We start from the raw sequence: 22694 nt of genomic DNA, 5'->3' as shown, positions 1-22694 counted from the left end.
GCATTGCAGTTCACTTTTTAGACAGAAAATTTCACTTGCTCAATGTTTAGTATTTTTCACAAGCACTTTTACTCTTTAAATGAGGTTTAGCACACTTTCTCACCAAGTTGTCCTCACCTTCAACAGGTCATAGTGGCAATTAGTAAGGAAATTCACTGCTATCAGTTCCCTTGGAGATGGTTCTCCTCCACCACTGTACGTGAAAAAATTAGACAAAATACTCTACTTTAGTACACTTACTTTTACTTCTAACTAAGTATAAGGAAAAACGTTTAACACTAATGGCAAACTACAAAACATTACTCTAAGTCATAACTGTCTGAAACTGGTTAAACTTGAAAGATATGAGTCTCTTTCCCATTTGCAAAATAGCAAAAACTCAAGATGTGCACTAGCTTAGATTTACTAATCATTACATTATGAAAAAAGAAGAGCATCACCATCACTTAATGTAATTACTATTTAACTCAAAATCAAGGGGATGGAAGTTGTACCAAATCATTGCCCCACTTCTCTACTCAACTCTGAGCACAACTCTTGTTCAACCAGAAAATTAAATCCTCACAAAATCACAAAATGTTACCAAATAGTTGACCTATCAGAAGACTTGCATCAGTTTTGCACCACAGTTATCAGTTAATAAGCAAAATTACTTTTCTTCATTCCAGTATTACCACTTTAAGCCCATAATTCCTCAGAACACAAATAGAAGTTCTGAGATAACCTATAGATCCAACAATGCAGCATTACATGACTTGAACTTCACTAAAATATTGTCCTTTCTGTTAAGCTCTCATTCCCAGCTGCAGTGTCATGAATTGCACAATATACACAGTACCCAATGTTGCCTAGTTCACAACTAGATCATCAAGATAGTTACACCACATTTGTTTTGTATACCGTTAGCTTTTTTATTAATCATGTCTGTCAGCATCATTATTTTACTTACATTTCTTAGCTCATTAGCTAGTAGAGTGCATTCTCAAAAAATATGCCTACTGCAGAGACAGGCTCCCTAACCATTAAGATCCTAACGTTGTTCATTATTTTATTATTTCCTTATTGCTTCATTAACTAATAAATAAACACCTGCTCTGCTTATACAATGCAAAATTGATTCTACTGAAAAACACTCCACAGTAACAGATCATTATGCTAAGGCAAACTTGATTCTCATTACTGATCAGACAAAATTATCACTTAGAAAAACTATTATTTCACTGCATTCTATAAAATTGCTTGAGATTGTAGCCTGAAGGGCAATATACATACAAATCTTGCTTATTCTTTCCACATACATTATTCCAGGCAACTATGTTTAAAGTTGTAATTTTCTTAATGTTAAGCAAGACTGTACCATGACACACTTCTATAGGTAGATAGTTATCTCAATATATTGACTGCACTGAACAGAAACACTTCTATCATACTACAATTAATGTTGATAACTTGGTATCCAAATGGTTTTTTATTGCTTATTGCCTCTGCAGCTGCACCAAATTATACTAACTTCACACATGATGATGATGATAAATTACGGCAGAGGGAGCTAAACAGCTAGATCATTAGTGCCCTTGCATTAATGTTATACCGAAGAAGATTTTCACAATCTATGGAAGGAGATAATAAACTGGAAAACTACGTTTGATCCCACCACAGAAAACAAAGCAACCCCAAAAAGGTGAGGTTCAGCAAAGCCCATAATAAAACCCCAATGACACACAGCAGGAAAACTAAATAAAATCAAGGAGAAAATACCTGTAAAGATGCCGTTGAAAAGGGGAAAAATAACTGTGGCTGTAGACGACTTACAAATAATACATGACCCAGCAACTTTGGGACACATTAAGATCTCACACTAAGTATTTAGGGAAGAATTCCGGACACCACACAAAATATTAAGGCACAAACAACAGTTAAAATAGTTGGAAGATTGTGTGGGAGACCCAGTTTCACTCTCAGGTCATCATATAAAACACACTCAGTTAAAAGATGTCATACTGACAGCTGTGTCCTACATCTCTGACATACCGGGGGCTCCCCCTGATGTAAGAGGAATCCATGTCCAATGGACAATGTCCCACTCTCAGCCGAGTAAGGGCTACTTCGTCACACCGTTGCAAGCAGAAGGAGGTGATCCATGGTCACAGTAAAGTCTTGATGGAACATAGTTTATTGTCCCTCACTTCCAACCACTGGGACTCCCACCAACATATGGTCTTCCTGGTCACAAATGAAGTAACAGCCCGCAGGGGGACTGAACAGTGGGCAGGAGGAGGAAGGGAGCAAGCTTCCTTAGCAGCAGCATCAGTGGGTTTGTCTCCCTGGATGCCTATGTGCCCTGGAACCCAGTTAAAAATGACTTCCTTGTTTTGCCTTCACGAGAGAAGGAGAGCATCCTGCACTTGTTGCACTATCCGATCTGCTGGGTACATCTGTCCAACAGCGAGAAGGACTCTTTGAGAATCGGAGCAGATGATAAATTTTTTGTCACGACACCATCTCATCTGCTCCAATGCCCTCAGGATATCAAACAGTTCCACGTAATAAATTGAAAACTGCTCTGGGAGCTCTATCCAGAGGAAATGTTGGGGAACACAATGGAATAACCGAAAACATCTCCCTGCTTAGAACCATCTGTGTAGACAGTAATAAAATCTGGGTGGCTACATAAAATTTCATTGAATTTAATTTTAAAAACATGGTCTGGGGTACAATGCTTCTTGTAAGTAGTCAGTTCTAAAAGCAACCTGGGCCTTGGTAGTAGCCAGGGGGAGACTCTACTCCACCCCTGACTTTGGACCTGAATGCCCCCCACCAGTAATAACTCAAGGCTCTCCCTTGCACGGATCCAAATGGCTGTGTTGCTTGTGGCTGATGATCAACCAGCCATTTCAGTGGCTGCTGAACACTGTAACTGGATGCTGGTGATGTAGGAATGGACAGTGCCCTATATGCTTGGCGTACCAGGAGGAGAAGACATCGAATAGACAGCGAAGGCTCACCAGCCTCCACACACAAACTAACAACAGTGCTCATGTGATAGGGCCCTGTTGACAGCCTAATACCCTTGTAGTGAACTGCATCCAGCATTTTAAGGTATGAAGCTTTGCTGACCCATAAATTTGGCATCCGTATTGAAGCCAGGGTTGCACAAAGGCCTCATAAAGTTGCAGCTCCCCAAGACCTATGACTGACACATTTAAGGATGTTTAAGGCCTTGAGACATTTCAGGTGTGATAACCATGTTAACTTCTCGTCAAAGATAAGACCTAGATAATTCGCCTTTTCCTTAAACGTGAGAACGGTGTTCCCCATTTCTAAAATGGGGAAATTAAACAGACAGCAGAAACGATTAAAATCAACACAAACTGTTTTCTCTAATGAGAATTTAAAACCTGTAATGCAAGACCATTCCCCCAACCACCTGATCATCAGTTGCAATTGCAGAATAGCCGTGGCGAGGCTGGAGGATGCACAGAAGATGGAGAAGTCGTCCACAAACAAGGAACATAGTACTGGACGTCACACTGTGGTTGTAATACTATTGATTGCGATGATGATGATGATGTTTGGTTTGTGGGGCGCTCAACTGCGTGGTTATCAGCGCCCGTACAATTATCCAATCTTTGCTCGGTCCAATTTTGCCACTTTCCTTGATGATGATGAAATGATGAGGACAACACAAACACCCAGTCATCTCGAGGCAGGTGAAAATCCCTGACCCCGCCGGGAATCGAACACGGGACCCCGTGCTCGGGAAGCGAGAACGCTACCGCGAGACCACGAGCGGCGGACTATTGATTGCGATGTCAAAAGCTGTGACACTTAAAACACTCCCTCGAGGGACACCATTCTCTTGCTTAAAACGGCCAGACAGGACATTCCCAACCCTATATCTAAAATATCTGTCCAAGAGAAATGACTGTATGAAGGTCATAGATGTCCACCGAATCCACTCTGATGGAGCTGCAGCAAAATATTATGCTTCCAGGTAATGTTGTAGGCCTTTTCTAAATCTAATAAAACACTGATAAGGTGTTGCTTACAAAGGAAAACTTGTTGAATTGCAGCTTAGAGCAGGGTCAGGTTATTGAGAGTGGAGTGATACCTTCTAACCCACACTGGGAGTGATTGAGTAGGGACCTGGTTTCTAGAACCCATACTAAGCACTGATTGACCATATGCTCCAATGTCTTTCCTGCTAATACTATGATAACTTCCACAGTCTGTCTGATCCTTTCCTCGTGTTATAATTGTGATTACAATAGATTCCTTCCACAAGTTGGGAAAGTCACCAGTTATCCAAATTTTATTGAAGAACTGGAAGAGGACTTCCTTCGACTGTCAGTCCAAGTGTTGCAACGTGCTGTAGGTTATCAGGTCATTTCCAGGAGTTGTATCACAAGCAACTGGCAATGCAGAATCCAGCTCCCACAGAGAGAAAGGCTGGTTGTATTCTTCCATGTTGATGGAATGGAAATCAAGATCAGCCTTCTCCAGTGCCTCCCGATTTTGATGGAAAGTGGGATCCTGGCTGGAATCAGCCGTAATGGATTTATATGATTCAGCCATTGTCTGAGCTATATCCCTTGTCGATGTTACAAGAGACCCTTGTATTCATACAGCTGCTATTGGCAGTCGATAGTTGTGCCTTGAGATCCTCCTAATGGCTTCCCATACTTTACTGGACCTATTGACGAAGTCCAGGAACTCTTGCCAAAACCTCTGCTTGTTGTTGTTGTCATTGTTGTGGTCTTCAGTCCTGAGACTGGTTTGATGACTCTCTCCATGCTACTCTATCCTGTGCAAGCTTCTTCATCTCCCAGTACATACTGCAACCTACATCCTTCTGAATCTGCTTAGTGTATTCATCTCTTGGTCTCCCTCTACGATTTTTACCCTCTACGCTACCCTCCAATGCTAAATTTGTGATCCCTTGATGCCTCAGAACATGTCCTACTAACTTGTCCCTTCTTTTTGTCAAGCTGTGCCACAAACTCCTCTTATCCCCAATTCTATTCAATACTTCATCATTAGTTATGTGATCTACCCATCTAATCTTCAGCATTCTTCTGTAGCACCACATTTCAAAAGCTTCTATTCTCTTCTTGTCCAAAGTATTTATCGTCCATGTTTCACTTCCATACGTGGCTACACTCCATACAAATACTTTCAGGACCGACTTCCTGACACTTAAATCTATACTTGATGTTAACAAATTTCTCTTCTTCAGAAATGCTTTCCTTGCCATTGCCAGTCTACATTTTATATCTTCTCTACTTCGACCATCATCAGTTATTTTGGTCCCCAAATAGCAAAACTCCTTTACTACTTTAAGTGTTTCATTTCCTAATCTAATTCCCTCAGCATCACCTGACTTAATTTGACTACATTCCATTATCCTCGTTTTGCTTTTGTTGATGTTCATCTTATATCCTCCTTTCAAGACACTGTCCATTCCGTTCAACTGCTCTTCCAAGTCCTTTGGTGTCTCTGATAGAATTACAATGTCATCGGCAAACCTCAAAGTTTTTATTTCTTCTCCATGGATTTTAATACCTACTCCAGATTTTTCTTTTGTTTCCTTTAGTGCGTGCCCAATATACAGATTGAATAACATCCGGGAGAGGCTACAACCCTGTCTCACTCCCTTCCCAACCACTGCTTCCCTTTCATGCCCCTCGACTCTTATAACTGCCATCTGTTTTCTGTACAAATTGTAAATAGCCTTTCGCTCCCCGTATTTTACCCCTGCCACCTTTAGAATTTGAAAGAGAGTATTCCAGTCAACATTGTCAAAAGCTTTCTCTAAGTCTACAAATGCTAGAAACGTAGGTTTGCCTTTCCTTAATCTTTCTTCTAAGATCAGTCGTTAAGTCAGTATTGCCTCATGTGTTCCAATATTTCTACGGAATCCAAACTGATCTTCCCCGAGGTCGGCTCCTACCAGTTTTTCCATTCATCTGTAAAGAATTCATGTTAGTATTTTGCAGCTGTGACTTATTAAACTGATAGTTCAGTAATTTTCACATCTGTCCACACCTGCTTTCTTTGGGATTGGAATTATTATATTCTTCTTGAAGTCTGAGGTTATTTCGCCTGTCTCATGCATCTTGCTCACCAGATGGTAGAGTTTTGTCAGGACTGGCTCTCCCACTGCTGTCAGTAGTTCTAATGGAATGTTGTCTACTCCCGGAGCTTTGTTTTGACTCAGGTCTTTCAGTGCTCTGTCAAACTCTTCACGCAGTATCATATCTCCCATTTCATCTTCATCTACATCCTCTTCCATTTCCATAATATTGTCCTCAAGTACATCGCCCTTGTATAGACCCTCTATATACTCCTTCCACCTTTCTGCTTTCCCTTCTTTGGTTAGAACTGGGTTTCCATCTGAGCTCTTGATATTCATACAAGTGGTTCTCTTTCCTCCAAAGGTCTCTTTAATTTTCCTGTAGGCAGTGTCTATCTTACCCCTAGTGAGATAAGCCTCTACATCCTTACATTTGTCCTCTGCCTGCTTAGCCATTTTGCACTTCCTGTCGATCTCATTTTTGAGATGTTTGTATTTCATTTTGCCTGCTTCATTTACTGCATTTTTATATTTTCTCCTTTCATCAATTAAATTCAATATTTCTTCTGTTACCCAAGGATTTCTACTAACCCTCATCTTTTTACCTACTTGATCCTCTGCTGCCTTCACTACTTCATCCCTCAGAGCTACCTATTCTTCTTCTTCTGTAGTTCTTTCCCCCATTCCTGTCAATTGTTCCCTTATGCTCTCCCTGAAACTCTGTACAACCTCTAGTTTAGTCAGTTTATCCAGGTCCCATCTCCTTAAATTCCCACCTTTTTGTAGTTTCTTCAGTTTTAATCCACAGTTCATAACCAATAGATTGTGATCAGAGTCCACATCTGCCCCTGTAAATGTCTTACAATTTGAAACCTGGTTCCTAAATCTCTGTCTTACCATTATATAATCTATCTGAAACCTGTGAGTATCTCCAGGCTTCTTCCATGTATACAATCTTCTTTTATGATTCTTGAACGAACTGTTAGCTATTATTAAGTTGTGCTCTGTGGAAAATTCTACCAGGTGGCTTCCTCTTTTGTTCCCAATCCATATTCACCTACTACGTTTCCTTCTCTCCCCTTTCCTACTTATGAATTCCAGTCACCCGTGACTATTAAATTTTCGTCTCCCTTCACTATCTGAATAATTTCTTTTATTTCATCATACATTTCTCCAATTTCTTCGTCATCTGCAGAGCTAATAGGCATATAAACTTGTACTACTGTGGTAGGCTTGGGCTTCATATCTATCTTGGCCACAATAATGCATTCACTATGCTGTTTGTAGTAGCTTACCCGCATTCCTATTTTCCTATTCATTATTAAACCTACTCCGGCATTACCCCTATTTGATTCACCTGATCAAAACTCTTGTTCCTCCTGCCACCGAACTTCACTAATTCCCACTATATCTAACTTTAACCAATCCTTTTCCCTTTTTAAATTTTCTAACCTACCTGCCCGATTAAGGGATCTGACATTCCATGCTCTGATCGGTAGAACGCCAGTTTTCTTTTTCCTGATAATGACGTCCTCTTGAGTAGTCCCCGCCCAGAGATCCAAATGGGGGACTATTTTACCTCTGGAATATTTTACCCAAGAGGACGCCATCATCATTTAACCATACAGTAAAGCTGGATGCCCTGGGGAAAAATTTCGGCTGTAGTTTCCCCTTGCTTTCAGCCGTTCGCAGAACCAGCACAGCAAGGCCGTTTTGGTTAGTATTACAAGGCCAGATCAGTCAATCATCCAGACTGTTGCCCCTGTAACTACTGAAAAGGCTGCTGCCCCTCTTCAGGAACCACACGTTTGTCTGGCCTCTCAACAGATACCCCTCCATTGTGGTTGCACCTACAGTACGGCCATCTGTATCGCTGAGGCATGCAACCCTTCCCACCAACAGCGTACTCTCTCAAATGATTCTCCTAGCCTTTGCATGCACCATTGCTGCCCCCCCCCCCCCCCCCTGTGCCTGATTGCAAAACGATAATCATCATTCCACCAGGGGACAGGTTGCTTCCTAGGTGTTTCCATAGACTTTGGGACAGCTGCATCAGTGGTATGGTGAATCACAGCTGTAATGCGATCCACACAGTCCTGGAGTTCGTCACATTGCTCAAAAAGAGCTAACTGCCTGTAAAGCATCCAGTTAGCCTTTTTGAACAACCGTCTTTGTGGCTTTCTTTCAGGATCTGCTCCGTCAGGCAGATCGATCCAGGTAGGGAAATGGTCACTACCTTGAATGTCATCATCCACTGCCCACTGAGCAGTCCCCCCAAGAGCAGGCGAGCAAAAGGAGAGGTCTATGGTGGTAGACAAACCTGTAGTGGTGCTAAAATGTGTAGCTTGACTCATTTTCAAAAGTATGAGATCTGTTGTGTGTAGTAGATCGTCAAGTTCCCGACCCTTTGAGAAAGTGGTGTGAGAACCCCATAGTGCACTGTGTGCATTGAAGTCCCCCAAAAGGAGGAAGGGGCAGGGGAGTTCATCAAGAAGATGAGTGAGGACCCACACTGTCAAGAGGCTAATGAGGTGGTAGGTATAAAGAGCACACAGTGAAGTCAACATGGGCCACTATCTGAACAGCAACCACGTGTAGTGTTGTTGTTAAAGGAATAGGTGAAGAGTGAAAAATGTCCTTTACTAACACTGCAACCCATCCTTTTGCCCTATCACCAGTAAGGTCGTTTTTTCTGCAAAGGTGATAGCCTCCAACTACAGATGTGTCAGTCTCTTTAAAATGAGTCTCTTGAAGGCAGAGGCAAAAGAGTCTGTCCTATACAAGGAGTCTCAGTTCCTCCAGATGAGTCCTGTATCCATTGATATTCTATTTGAGTATGTGGACATGTCATCAATGTGGTCTTGATTTACCCCCGTCTTTGCACTGAGGTGGTGAGATGCTCGTAGAACAAGGTGGAGTGGTGGGGCTGATTGGGTCTGGTGATGAGGCATCAAACTCCATGATGTCCTCGTCAGCAGTCAGACATGTCAGAATGACATCTGATGGCGCACGGGTCAGGTTTCAACCCAAATGGTGAGTTCCTTTCCCCGCTCCCTTTCCCAGCAAGGATGATGGGGAAGGGGGGCGGTGAGAGCCACCTTTCTTTGAAGAAAGTTGGCCTTTAGAGGCACTCTGCTTCTGGGGTGCCTTTGAGCTGCACGCTGTGGAAGCATTACTGGTTTTTGCCATTGTAGCTGCCTGGATCACTATGTCTTTCACTCGGCTTTGGCACTTGCAGGTGCAAGTACAGGTACTAGTGGTAGATAATGGTACGCTGGACATTGTATGAGTCAAAGTGTTGACCTTAATGACAGGTTTCTGTATCAAGGAAGCATAAGAAGGGGCAAAGACAGGGGGGTTTCATTGCCTGATAGTCCTTTTTGGCTTCTGCATAGGTGATCCACTTGGTCACTTTGATTTTCTAAATTTTACATTCCTCTGCAATAACAGGGTAGGCTTGGCTCTAGACTGGGTGGTCCCAGAGCAGTTAATGCAGACTGCTGGAAACAGACAGTCAGTCCCAGGTTCATGGGCTGCCTTTACACACTTCCCACAAGTTGCTTCACCTCTGCTACTTAGCATTGTATGGCCAAAACGCTGGCATTTGAAGCATCACATAGGGTTAGGTGCATAGGACCGAACCCTAAGTCAGAGGTAACCTGCCATGATGTTTTCAGGTAGCGTTGGAGAAGTGAATGTCACAATAAAAGTGACAGTCTTCTTAGTCTCTCCATTGGTCTTGTGTGTCCCTTGTTCCACATCCGCCGGCCGTGCGGTTAAAGGCGCTTCAGTCTGGAACCGCGTGACCACTATGGTCGCCGGTTCGAATCCTGCCTCAGGCATGGATGTGTGTGATGTCCTTAGGTTAGTTAGGTTTAATTAGTTCTAAGTTCTAGGTGACTGATGACCTCAGAAGTTAAGTGGCATAGTGCTCAGAGCCATTTGAACCATTTTTGTTCCACATCTATGATCTGCTGTGGTGCCCATTCTTGTTTCAGTTCAGCAACGTCTATGTCCATAATATCATGGCTGGTTACCACACCTTTGCTGGAGTTAAGGAGCTATGCAGCTCAACAATGATCTCATAATAAGTTCCACCTGCTTTGCCCAGTTAGTCTTGACAAGCAAGGAACCATTTCACATCCGCGTAATAGACTTTAGGGTACCCGCCAGCCCTTCTAAGCCTTTATGGATATAGAATGGGGACACTTTTTCAAATGTCCCCTCCTTCCTCTTGATCACTACAAAGATGTTGTGATTCATGACTCATTGAGACACATTACTGATAACATGTTGATTACCAGGAGGACTAGCCTCCCTCATTCTTTTTGATGAATGGGTTTGAGAACTTCCAGGTGGTACACCCTTCCCACTGGGAGGAGAAGAAGAAGATTTTGAGGGTTCCATCTTGGTCCCAAGAGTAGCCGGGGAAATAAGGGTGCATTCAGACAGATCCCCACATGCCTGAGTAAGCCTTATACAACTGAGGTGTGGCAGGTTCCCCAGAGGTTGTCCGCTAACGACTGTTCCGCCTCAACAGCCATGTGTCTCATCAGTGTGTAGCACCCTTTGAGAGTGAGAGTTTTTTTATAGAAGTTTATTCCATCCTGACAATCCAGGTGGTCAAGCCAAGATCCCCATTCCCTGAGACACACAATGTTCCATCACTGTGCCGCATAGTGATCGCTGAAGCATGCCCAGAGCTTATGGTGTCAGGGGACTGGTGGCACTTACCAGCCCCCAGCTCAGGAACTCCAGGGTCACTAAGCCCATCCTCAGCAAACAAATGCTGAGCCCTTGAGGGCTTCACACATAAGCTGATTCCTCAGATGTTATAGTTTTCAGATAATCTGCACCTTCTACTTCACCTATGCTGACAACTTTCATTTTCTGTTTATCTTACCTCATTGTTTGACATAAATTCTTTAACCATGGTACCAATTTATTTTCTTCCATCCTCTTATGATTCCATTACTTATCACTAGCAACATAATATATATGTAGATAATACTGGAGAAAACTTTTTTAAAATATTCCTATACTGAAATATCCTACTGTACAAAATCACATGAAAGTCAAAGGTAGAATGTTTATGATTCACTTATAAACTACAGATAGGAGAGGAGAAGAGTTTGACTGCCTCAAGAAACATGAAAAATGAGACAGACAGCTGGGGTAAGCATTATCACCACATAATGAATCCAACACTATGTTGAACCCCTTAATTGCTCATAGGTCTTACTTCTGGTTCAATGCACATTATAGTAAGCTCCTCCCCTCCTTTTATGGGATAAATATTGTTACCCATACCATCATGCAACATCTCACTACAATTAGGATCTATACTCGTCTTACTGCTATGATTTATATTAACATTACCTGTGATTACAGCACATTTATATACAACTGGTTCTTCATCACTACCTGCTCTAGTGTGAGCCAAAACTGGAGTTTTATCTGGTTTAAATGGTTTGATCCAGAATTAAAATCATCTCCTCTACTTCTGTTACTTCTTACCTACCATTTCCGTGCCCATTCTGACTACTCTCCACCCAACCACTCCTTGAATTTCTACTGTAATTAGTCCTGTTCATCATATTTACCTGAAATTCTCTCCCCACTTGATTATTATCATCAAAATTCCTCTTATGTTCTTCCACTGAGGGCTTCACCCTCCCCACTTTATCAACATAATTCCAGAAATCACTAATATTACCCCTAGGGGCAGGTACAAGCAATTCTCTAACTTCCTGAGGCAACTTACTTTCTAAACCCATATTTATTGATTCACTATCTAGCTTTTTGTCCAAATATTTCAGTTTGTTTATCCAAAGCTGACAGAAACTTTTCACAGTACCCTTCCTAGAGTCAAATCTCTCTCCTCCCCAAAATTCACTCAAAATTCTCTGCTTCTTCTCTTTGGACCAATATTGATCTAAAAATGCTTTCTCAAAGCTTTGCCACGAAGTACAGCTATCAGCTACCTTAGCTGCCCATCCATAAGCATCCCCATTCAAAAAACCTCTCACAAATGACATTTTCTCTTTGTCATTCCATGTTTCAGGCAAATCATTAAATTCCCTAATGAAATCCAGTGGATGCATTTCCCATATTGTTCAAAATTATTAAATTTCTTACAACTGATAAATGAGAGTCTGTTTGGGACACTACATACTCCATGCTTTAGATTTTGTATCTCTTCTATCTTTTTCTCCATTTCAGCCAATTATAAATCTACATTTTTATTTACTTTTACCAGTTTTTCCCCTACCACTACTGCACACTTGGTTTCTACCTCTGTCTCTACATTATTTTTAATCTGATCGATTTGGTTCTGCAGTTTAACCCTTTTTTCAGTACAAAATTTCCTGGCAGTTTTGACTTCATCTTTACACTGTTTTTCAGAAGCCTCTGCCTTCCTACTACAGTCATCATAAAGCTTCTTTCTCTCTTCTACACATTTACTACTCATTCGTGTTAATTTCTCTTTAGTATTATGTACTACCTTATTTATCTTTTTATCACAGTCTTTAACTGCTGCCTCAACCTTCTTATTTAATTCTGTAAGATTAGAGTTGACTACCTTAATTTCTTTTTTAATTTCTTTCTTTAGTTCATCCTTTAAGCTAGTCATGTCTTCTTTTGTACACATACTACTCATAATTTGCCTTAACATTGCTTCCAATTTTCTGTCTGCCACAATCTGTTGGCCTCGCTGACTTTTGTTACTAGATTACCCCACCCTTAATGTTAATGGTTTCATTCGCTTCAGTACTGTTTTCATCCATTTCGTTCACATCATCATAAAACGTAGACGACACTATTGTCATCTCACTTACAATAGGACTTTCTTCTCATCATTCAAAGTTACATTCATGTCTGATTTATAACCACTATCATCTACAGAACCAGTCCCCTGTTGCCCATGCTCTCCCATCATGCTGTCTTTTTAGTTAAGGCCAGTCATGATCTATCACTTAATATAAAATGGCTTTTGCTATGAAATTACCTTATTCTTATTCACTTGTCTCCTACTGCTGCTGCTGCTTTGGTTGTCATCTCGATTTGCCATCTGCATGGCTCCTGCAAGTTGTAATTTTCCCAGTGAAGCATGTTGTATCTCCCAGTTGGCTGCATCCAACAGCTGCTCCTGTACTCAATGGCTGCTTCCATAGAACCCACTCACTGATTGGCTCCTGTCATACTGTGGCCATGAAACCCAAGTGCTGTTTGGCTGTTGCACTTCCTCACTGCACTGTAAACCACTCTTGAGTTCCCTGTTCACAGTTTGCGAGTCCTAGTTTATTGTGTCCACATAAAATAGTCCTCACCCGCAAGGGCACTATATATGACATTCACCTGTTTTATTTCCTCGTTGATTGCCCTTAGTGTCAACATACTGCATTGCTATAGTGGCTGAAAAATGGAGGGTGGAAGTTCAACACTGACTACTTTAAATGATGTAGCCAATAGGTGCACATTTGCATTTCACAGTTCTTTACTTTCAGTGTTCGCAACCCCCCCCCCCCTCCCCCACTCCCCCAATAATACACGGTTATATGGCCAGTCCACTATTGGTTAACTTTGATAAGCCTCATTAATAGATTCCAAGCAAACATCAACATACTGCTACGATAGTTTACTGTTAAATATCTATGGGCAATAAAAACCTAACCACACAGTTCACAATTCTTGCAGAATACTATGATACATATTGAACAGACACTGTCATTGTTTTAACACGCAGCCTATTTGTCTTACACTTATTCCACTGTTAAGTTGATGCATTGTTGTTGATCTAACCAGCACAGGTTTCTCGTCTGAAAATCAGCCGTGGACTGACTGCCTCAAGACCAAAAATCAGGCCTTTATGTATCATCACAAGAATAGGCACTGAAACCATACATTGTTTGATGTTTAAGTTACAAAACTTACAACTGAAACATACTTCATTCAATTACCTGAATATAAAGAAAAATTCTGTCTTTTTAACAGTTTCTTCTAGTACAAGGGTTAAGCTATATTATTTGTTTAAATCATGAAATTAACAGATATAATTATGCAAACAATACTTTTGACAAAATTGGTAATTACTTTGGAATTAATTAAGGGATGACTTTGCTAACATGAATCGAACAGAGACAAATAAATACTTAAAGAATGCCAGTATTTTGTCTTCCAAATGTTTATAATTAGTACAGAATTTATATTTGTTTAAGTTATGAAACAAATATTGATTTCACACTATAACAAAAGATATTAACAAGGAATAGTCAAAATAAATTAGGAAATCAATTACATGCATAAAACTAAGTGCAAAATTAGATCTGGTGGTATATTCTTTAAGACTGAGGGCCAAGCCTTCTCTTTTGCAAAAATATAGATTATTCTCATGTAAGTTAATGATAATTAGCCATAATGAAAAAAATGAATTTAAGGAGGCAGATGGCAAAACAAGAGGGGAAGAAAAAAGATCTCAGCTTGCTTCATCACGTTGTTTCTAAGCTTTCAGACATTGTCTTCCCTCAGAGCTAACTAAAAACATACATACACACAGGCAGCTAAATTGTTCTCAATAGCTATGCTGTAATGATGCTGGAGCCAACAGCATCTATGCTTTGTAAATTGTGTGACATGTATATAAAACTTGAGCCACATGGAGCTGTTGCTTCAGGGCATTCCTTTTTATTTTAAAACTTTGGTAAAAGGAGAAATAGAAATTAATCCCTATTTATTTTTGGTTTTGCTGATATATTGACTATTTAATTATGCTAATTCCATGTTTCAGAAATTACCTACAATAATCTACAGAAAATATGTCTGAAAATTATGAAACAGTATTTCCAATTGCATTTGTTTATGAGCGGGGTACGCCACACTCACTCGAAGTCAGTAGAGAGCTGAGAAAGTTTTATCTTCAAGATAAACCAATAACAAATGATTCTGAGATTGCACTTGGACAAGTAAGTAAGGCACAAATAGATATGACGTGACTCACATAAAAAAGTAATATAGCGTATTGAGTGTGATGCTTTATAATCAGCTGTTTTTGTAACTCACGCTGTTTAATAATGCCTTACACTGTGTATGTTTTTGTGAATCTTCCATCAACTATGTGCAATAATAATACTTAAGAACAGCAGTAACACTTATATGTTTAGAATCTGATATGCTAGAACAAACTTCAGAACATGTTTCTTGGCACAAAAAATGACAAAGACTCATCTCAACCAATACCTAGAAATGCATGACAGTGTTGATATTTAACAAGACCAAATGCATCCTTTGCTAGAAGATCCACATATTCCTTTTGTCAGAGGAAGTTCACTGAAGTTCCATAGCACTCCAGCTCAGCAAGCTTCTACATGATGTTCATGAAATTAATGTTGTTATCCCTCTGCATGTCTGGTGTGTAGAGAGCTGGTAATATATTTAATAAATCAACTATGATCAAGACCATTTTCAGTCCAATCATCCTCATAAACTTGAAAAGTTGAATGGTGATCATTTCCTCTGAGGTAAATTTCAATGCGTAGAGGAAGTATCTACATCGACATCTAAATCTATACTCTGCAAACAATTGTGAGGTGCATGGCAGAGGATACATCCCACTGTCCTGTTCCATTCATGTATGATCGTTTGAATGCCTCTGTGCATGCAGTAATTATTCTAATCTTATCCTGACGATCCCTGTTTGAGCGATATATTGGGGGTTGTAGTATACCCCTAGGGTAATCAATCTTTTAAAGCTGGTTCTTGAAACTTTGTTAATAGACTTTCTCAGGATAGTTTATGTCTGTCCTCAAGAGTCTGCCATTTCAGGTCCTTCAGTATCTCTGTGACACTCTCCCATGGATTAAAGAAACCTGTGACAATTCATTCTGCCCTTCACTGTAAATGTTCAATATCTGCTGTTATTCCTATCTGGTAAGGGTCCCAACATGTGAACAATATTCTAGGATGGATCACACAAGTGATTTGTAAATAATCTTCTTTGTAGACTGATTGCACTTCCTCGGTATTCTATCAATAAACCAAAATCTACCACCAGCTTTACCCATGACTAAATCTATGTGATCATTCCATTTCACATCCCTGCAAAGTGCTATACCCAGGTACTTGTATGAGTTGGTTGATTCCAGCAGTGTCTCACTGGTATTATAGTCATATGATACTACATTTTTTCATCTTCTGAAGTGCAAAATTTTAGATTTCTGAACATTTAGAGCAATTTGCCAATCTCTGCACTATGTTGAAATCTTATCAATACCTGACTAGTTACTTCAACATCTGACAATGATTCTCTATCCAAGATAACATGCTGTGTCCTCCCTCCTGAAACATCCCCAATACAGTCACAAATTTCATTCAATATCCCATATTATCGTACTTTTGACAGTAAGTATAGGTGCAGTACTGAGTCAAATGCTATTCAGAAATAAAGAAGCACTGCATCTATCTGGTTACCTTGATCCAAAGCTTTTAATATGTCAAATGAGAATAGTGCAAGTTGGGTTTCAAATGAGCAGTGTTTTAGAAAACCATGATCATTGTGTTTGAAGATCAAGGTAGAAGAAGGCACTACCTACATATGATTGATCAATTATTTTTCATCCATTAGTGAATATTTTAAAGGCATGTGGCTAGGCATCCTGAATTTGTTGTTAACACTTGACTTTCTAGTTTTGGGGAGCAAATGGATGTTGCTTGAATGGGTTATTTGGAAAAAGACTGTCACAGATATAGCTTTCTGCCAGTAAGGACTTCATCAAAATTAGATCACAAACACACACATACAAACTCATACAAACACAACTCACTCACACACGACTGCAGTCTCAGGCAACTGAGGCCACTGGCCGAAAGCTATATTTGTGACAGTCATTTTGTTGTGGCTGTCGCGACTCAGCATCTCCACTTTCCTTTTCACAATATTATTACATTCTGTTCTGGATTTTCCATTGTCTGATTTACTTGGAAAAAGCAATTCAGATGTTTTGCTTAGCCCAGTAAAACTATAATTGTTTTGAAGAAGCTCCTGTAATTTTTAATTAATTGTCATTTTGCTACTGATACTTAGTGCTACCTATCTCCTCATCTTCTGCTTTCTGTTGTCTCCCTAGCTCCTCTTTGTCCCACATATATAACAATGTATGTCTTTCCTCTGTACACACTGATCATTCCACGCACTCACTCATAAATAAACATCATCATTGTGGTCATGGGGACTGAGTTTAGATGTGTGTTTTCGATAAAGAGCAAAATAAACAGAGTGGTAGCTTTAAAGTTGGTGACATTTTCTGTGCTGTAACATTTGTTTGTAAGCCATGCACCAACCAGCCAACCAGCTGCCTGTGAGGGCTCACCTATCCTCATTTTTGTCTGTTATTTTAATTTGAAAATTTCGATCATCATTAAATTTTACTTCTATTATTTTCTTTTATTTACAACAGAAATTTTTAATTTATATTGTGGTCTATTTTCTTTTTTGTTTCCCTTTTACAGGCATATTCTGATGCACTTATAATATTCCCTACGGACCGTGCTGCCAAGATAGTAGCTCAGCTGAGTTCAGCACCTGTGTACTATTACCACTTCACGTATGCAGGCAGGTACAGCTGGTTGTACTCACCAGGAACTCAAACTCCATATGGTAAATACCTTGTTTCAATAAAATATAGCTGTAATGTACATATTATTTTTGGGTAGTCTTTGCAGCAAATTTTGATCCAAAGGTAATTCAGCTAATAATTAAAGACTTTACAAGTCATTGAAATTTCTTTTACAGTTCTAAAATGAAACATAATATTATTCTCATGTGGTATATACCAAGCTTCAAACAGCTCTGCTTGGAAAACACATATGGCAATAAATAAATGCTCTAATGTCAGTACACATTCTTCTCAAATTATACTGGGAAATTTATATTTGGAAATTCTTACTCTCATTAAGGAACAGTACAACTCACACATTCATTTACTCATTCTTCATACCCTGCACAGTCCAGCATTCAGAGGAAACTTCAGGTTCTGTAAAAAATCTTTTTATTTATTCATAATGTTCCCATTTTATCACATTCAAGAAGCTTTATAATCAACACATTTTGATGACTCTAATAAAATAAATAATATACTACTTAATGATATGAATATAATAGAGGGAAACATTCCACATGGGAAAAATATGTCTAAAAAGAAAGATGATGAGACTTACCAAACAAAAGCGCTGGCAGGTCGATAGACACACAAACAAACACAAACATACACACAAAATTCTAGCTTTCGCAACCAACGGTTGCCTCGTCAGGAAAGAGGGAAGGAGAGGGAAAGACAAAAGGATTTGGGTTTTAAGGGAGAGGGTAAGGAGTCATTCCAATCCCAGGAGCGGAAAGACTTACCTTAGGGGGAAAAAAGGACAGGTATACACTCGCACACACACACATATCCATCCGCATATACACAGACACAAGCAGACATTTGTTGGTTGCGAAACCTAGAATTTTGTGTGTATGTTTGTGTTTGTTTGTGTGTCTATCGACCTGCCAGCGCTTTTGTTTGGTAAGTCTCATCATCTTTCTTTTTAGACATAATATACTACTTAATTTTATATATTTACATTCATGTACAAAATCTAAGCACACAAAATTTGTAACATTACATGTAGTTTGGAAGCTTTCTAATCAACACATCGTGATGAGTCTAGTAAAATAAACAATATACTACTTAATCAAACAATGGAAACTCCAGACAGGAATGTCAACAATATAGGAAAAGACAAATTTCTATTTACTGTTAAGAAGGCATGTCAAGTTGCAGACATGCACAATTAAAAGACATTTACATAAAGGTTTTGGCCACAACATTCATCAGTAAAGAGAGACACACATCATTCACTCACACAAGCAGGCACTCATCACACACACGCAGCTGCCGACTCCAGCCACTTGGATCGGAATAAGTGGCATTCTAGTCTGAATCACCAGAGATGGTGGTCATGTATGCATGAGATGTGCTTGCTTATGTGAATAAATGTGTGTTCTCTTTTTCTGATGAAGGCTATGGCCAAAAGCTAATGTGTAAGTGTATTTTATTTGCGCCCGTCTGCAACTTAACATTTATTTGTGCCTGACGCAACTTAATGTGTCACCTTATGGGTAAGCAGCAATCTACTTCTTCCTTACATTGTTGATACTCAAACCTGGAGTATCCATTGTTTAACATCCTGGTAATAATAAATTTCTGTGTAGGGTGATGCGAATAGTGAAGATTTACTAAGAGAGATTAATAAAGCTGTGTATGAACTTATTTTATTAATTAAACTAACTGGCTTTCTTTATGACAGCTGACTTTTCACATGCAACAAAAACAATGCAAAGAATACTACCACCACAAAGAAGACAAAGATAAACAGTTGCGCTCACATAAATAGACTCTATGCACTAGTGGTCAGGATATGAGCATAAACAAGAACTGTAAACACATACAAATGCAATTATGCAGAACCTTTTTAACATATGGAGATTATGAAGGAGAACCTGCAGCCATGAGCAGTCTTCCAGATATTCATTAATGCTGTAGAAGCTATTATTATGCTGGCAAATGCTGTAGAAGCTATTATTATGCTGGCAAATGCTGTAGAAGCTGTTATTACATTGCCAAAAATTATGATCTGGAAATTGTTCACTTTGAGTTTTTTAGTCAGAGAGTAGCTGATTTCTAGAATGCTAGCCAACTTGATTATTGTTTTTGGCAGTTTGTTTGCATTATTTTAATGAAGTCAGTTTCTAATGACAGACACATCAAACACATACATGAAAAAAACCTTTTACAGTTGGTTATGGATGTCTCATTGCTCTGATGTATTTAACATTGTACAAGTAACAACATAACTGTGTGTGTGTGTGTGTGTGTGTGTGTGTGTGTGTGAGTGAGTACTCAATCCAAGAAAATGTTTAATCAAAAGTCAGTTAAATTTGCTACAGTTTTGTGTGTTTCTTCATACCACACATGAATCAGCTGCAGGTGAATGACAGTCTAAATCAAACGATGTAAAGTCCATGTTGGAATATCAACAGTTATGAAAAGGATATATTGCTACTCACTGTACAGATGAAGCATTGTTTACAGACAGGCACAATGAAAAGACAGTTACACAGAGAGCTTTCAGCTACAAACTTCTTCAACAAAGAAAGTAAATCACACTACATGACACAAGCAGGCACACCTCACACACACATGACCACTATCTACAGCTGCTCTTGCCAGACTACAATTGATGTGTTGAATGAAAGTAGCAGTTAGGGATTGGGAGGCAAGGGGGAGTGATATCAGAGTACAATGGGTGGGCAGAGAGAAGAGTACTGTCTAGTGGAGTGTGCAGGGACTAGAAGACTTCAGGGCAAGGCTGCCAAGGGCAGCGTTGGGTGGCTGTAGAGGAAGGAGGGAGGTGGGTGAAAATGAGCAGTGGAAAAGGAGAGGAGCAGTGAGCAGAAAGACTTCTGGGTGCTTTGGCAGGAAGCAAGCACAATGAGGGTGAGGGAATGTGAATAGGGAAGATGTTATAGGACAGAGGGAGTGGCAACTGTTGGATGGAGGGTGTGGCAACTATGTGTTTTCAGGATCAGAGAATGTGTTTTGCAGTTCAGTGAAGGTGGTGGTGGAGAGAAGGATCCAGATGGTCTAGGATTGTGCCATAGGGTGGTCCACTTTGCTCTTGGCCACAGTTTGGCAGTGGTCATTCCTCCTGGTACATAGCTGGTTGTTAGTCATACCAATACAAAAATGTGTGCAATGATTGCAGCCCAGCCGGTATATGACATGGTTGCTTTCACAGGTGGCCTAGCTGCTGATGTAGCCTGTAGCAGGACTGGAAAAGAAGTGCTGGGTGGTTGGATTGAGCAGGTCTTACACCTAAGTCTACCACAGGGATCCCTGTGGCAAGGAGCTGGGATTGGGAGCAGCATAGGAATGGACTAGGATGATGTGAAGGTTGTGTGGGTGATGGAACACCACTTTTGGGGGGAAACACCTCAGGTACAATGTCCCTCATTTTAGGGCATGATGATAGGTAATCAAAGCCCTGATGAAGGATTTAGTTCAGTTGTTCCATTCCTAGCTGTAGCAGGTGATGAAAGAGGATGCTCCTTTGTAGCTGGTTCTTGGGGGTTGTGGGAGGATTAGGGGTGTGTAGGAATGTGGCATGGGAACTCTTTTTGTGAACTAGGTCTGGGGGACAGGGCCTGTCTGTGAAGGCCTTGTTGAGACTTCAGCATATTGGGCAATGAGGTCTTGCCACTCCAGGGACACCATTCCCAGGTGGCTGGCAATATGGGAGAGATATTTTAGTGTGGAAGAAATGGCAACTGTCAAAATACAGGTACTGTTAGTGGTGTGTGGCTTTAATGTGGACAGAGGTGCGGTCAGAGCCTTCAGAGAAGAGGAGGACAATATCCAGGAAGGTGGCACACCAAGTTGAGGAAGACCAGGTGAAGCGTATGGGAGAGAATGTGTTGAGGTTGTGAAGGAATGAGGAAAGGTTGACTCGGCCCTGAGCCCAGATCATGAAGATATCATCAGTGAACCTGAACCAGACCAGGGCTTTGCGGTTTTGGGAATCTAGAAAGGCTTCCGCTAGGTGGCCTGTAAAAAGGTTGTCATAGAAGGGTGGCATTCAAGTGCCCATTGCTACACTGTTCCCTTCAAATAGTCCCATGTTAAGATGGTTATTGTGCCCCCACTGAAAGAGTTTCATGAAATAGTTGTATGTTAGGATTAAGTTATAAGGCATATGAGGAATGAGGTAGCGTGTTTCGAGTCTGAAGGACGTTGTGAGAGGTTGTGTTCAAAATCAGCAAGACTATGGGTGTGAGGGATTTTTATGTATAGGGAAGTGGCATCAGCACTGACAAATAGGAATCCAGGAAGTGAAGAGACAGAGATGGTGGAAAGTTGGTGAAGGAAGTGGTTGGTATTTTTGACATTGGAGACTAGATTTTGGACAATTGGTTGGAGGTGCTGGTCAATGAGGGCTGAAATTCTTTCAGTTGGGGCACAATAACCATCTAATATGGGACATCAAGGATAGCTGGGTTTGTGGATTTTGGGGAATATTTAGAAGGCAGGTGTGTGGGATGTCAAGGGGGTATGGAGGGAAATGAATTCAGGCGAGAGGTTCTGCGAAGGGGCAAAGGCTTTAAGCAGGTATTGGATGTTATGTTGGACTAGACAACAGGCAAAGGCCTTCTGCTAAGGAGTCACTGACTAGCTGCCAATTGTCTGACTCCTCCACTTACAGTGATATCATCCCATTAGTCCAGCATAACCTCCAATACCTATTGAACACTACCTTTCCCAATATCCTTCAGACTCCAAACCCTCTACCTCATTCCTCATACACTTTACTAACTTAATTGTCACCCATAACTACTTCTTCTTTGAAGGGAAGGTATACAAACAAATCCACAGTGTAGCCATGGGCACTTGGATGATACTGTCCTATGACAATCTGTTTATGGGCCATCTGAAGGAAGCTCTCCTGGATTCCCAAAACCCTAAAGCTCATTGATGATATCTTCATGATTTAGGCTCATGGCTGAGACAACCTTTACTCATTCCTTCACAAC

The 22694-nt window shown here is 40.4% G+C and overlaps 1 protein-coding gene across 1 annotated transcript in view; it reads left to right on the top strand.

The window, feature by feature from the left end:
- Positions 1-22694, top strand: part of LOC126163036 (esterase E4-like) — a 121368-nt gene that overhangs the window by 79517 nt on the left and 19157 nt on the right. Inside the window, 3 exon segments of the mRNA XM_049919910.1 lie at positions 14862-14879; positions 14882-15036; positions 17579-17726. Of these exon segments, the coding sequence (XP_049775867.1) occupies positions 14862-14879; positions 14882-15036; positions 17579-17726 (321 nt within the window).

Source organism: Schistocerca cancellata, chromosome 2 (genome assembly GCF_023864275.1).
Source record: "Schistocerca cancellata isolate TAMUIC-IGC-003103 chromosome 2, iqSchCanc2.1, whole genome shotgun sequence".
NCBI classification, from domain to species: Eukaryota; Metazoa; Arthropoda; class Insecta; order Orthoptera; family Acrididae; genus Schistocerca; species Schistocerca cancellata.
Note: the sequence above shows the minus strand (reverse complement) of the source record. Positions and strands in the feature narration are given on the sequence as shown.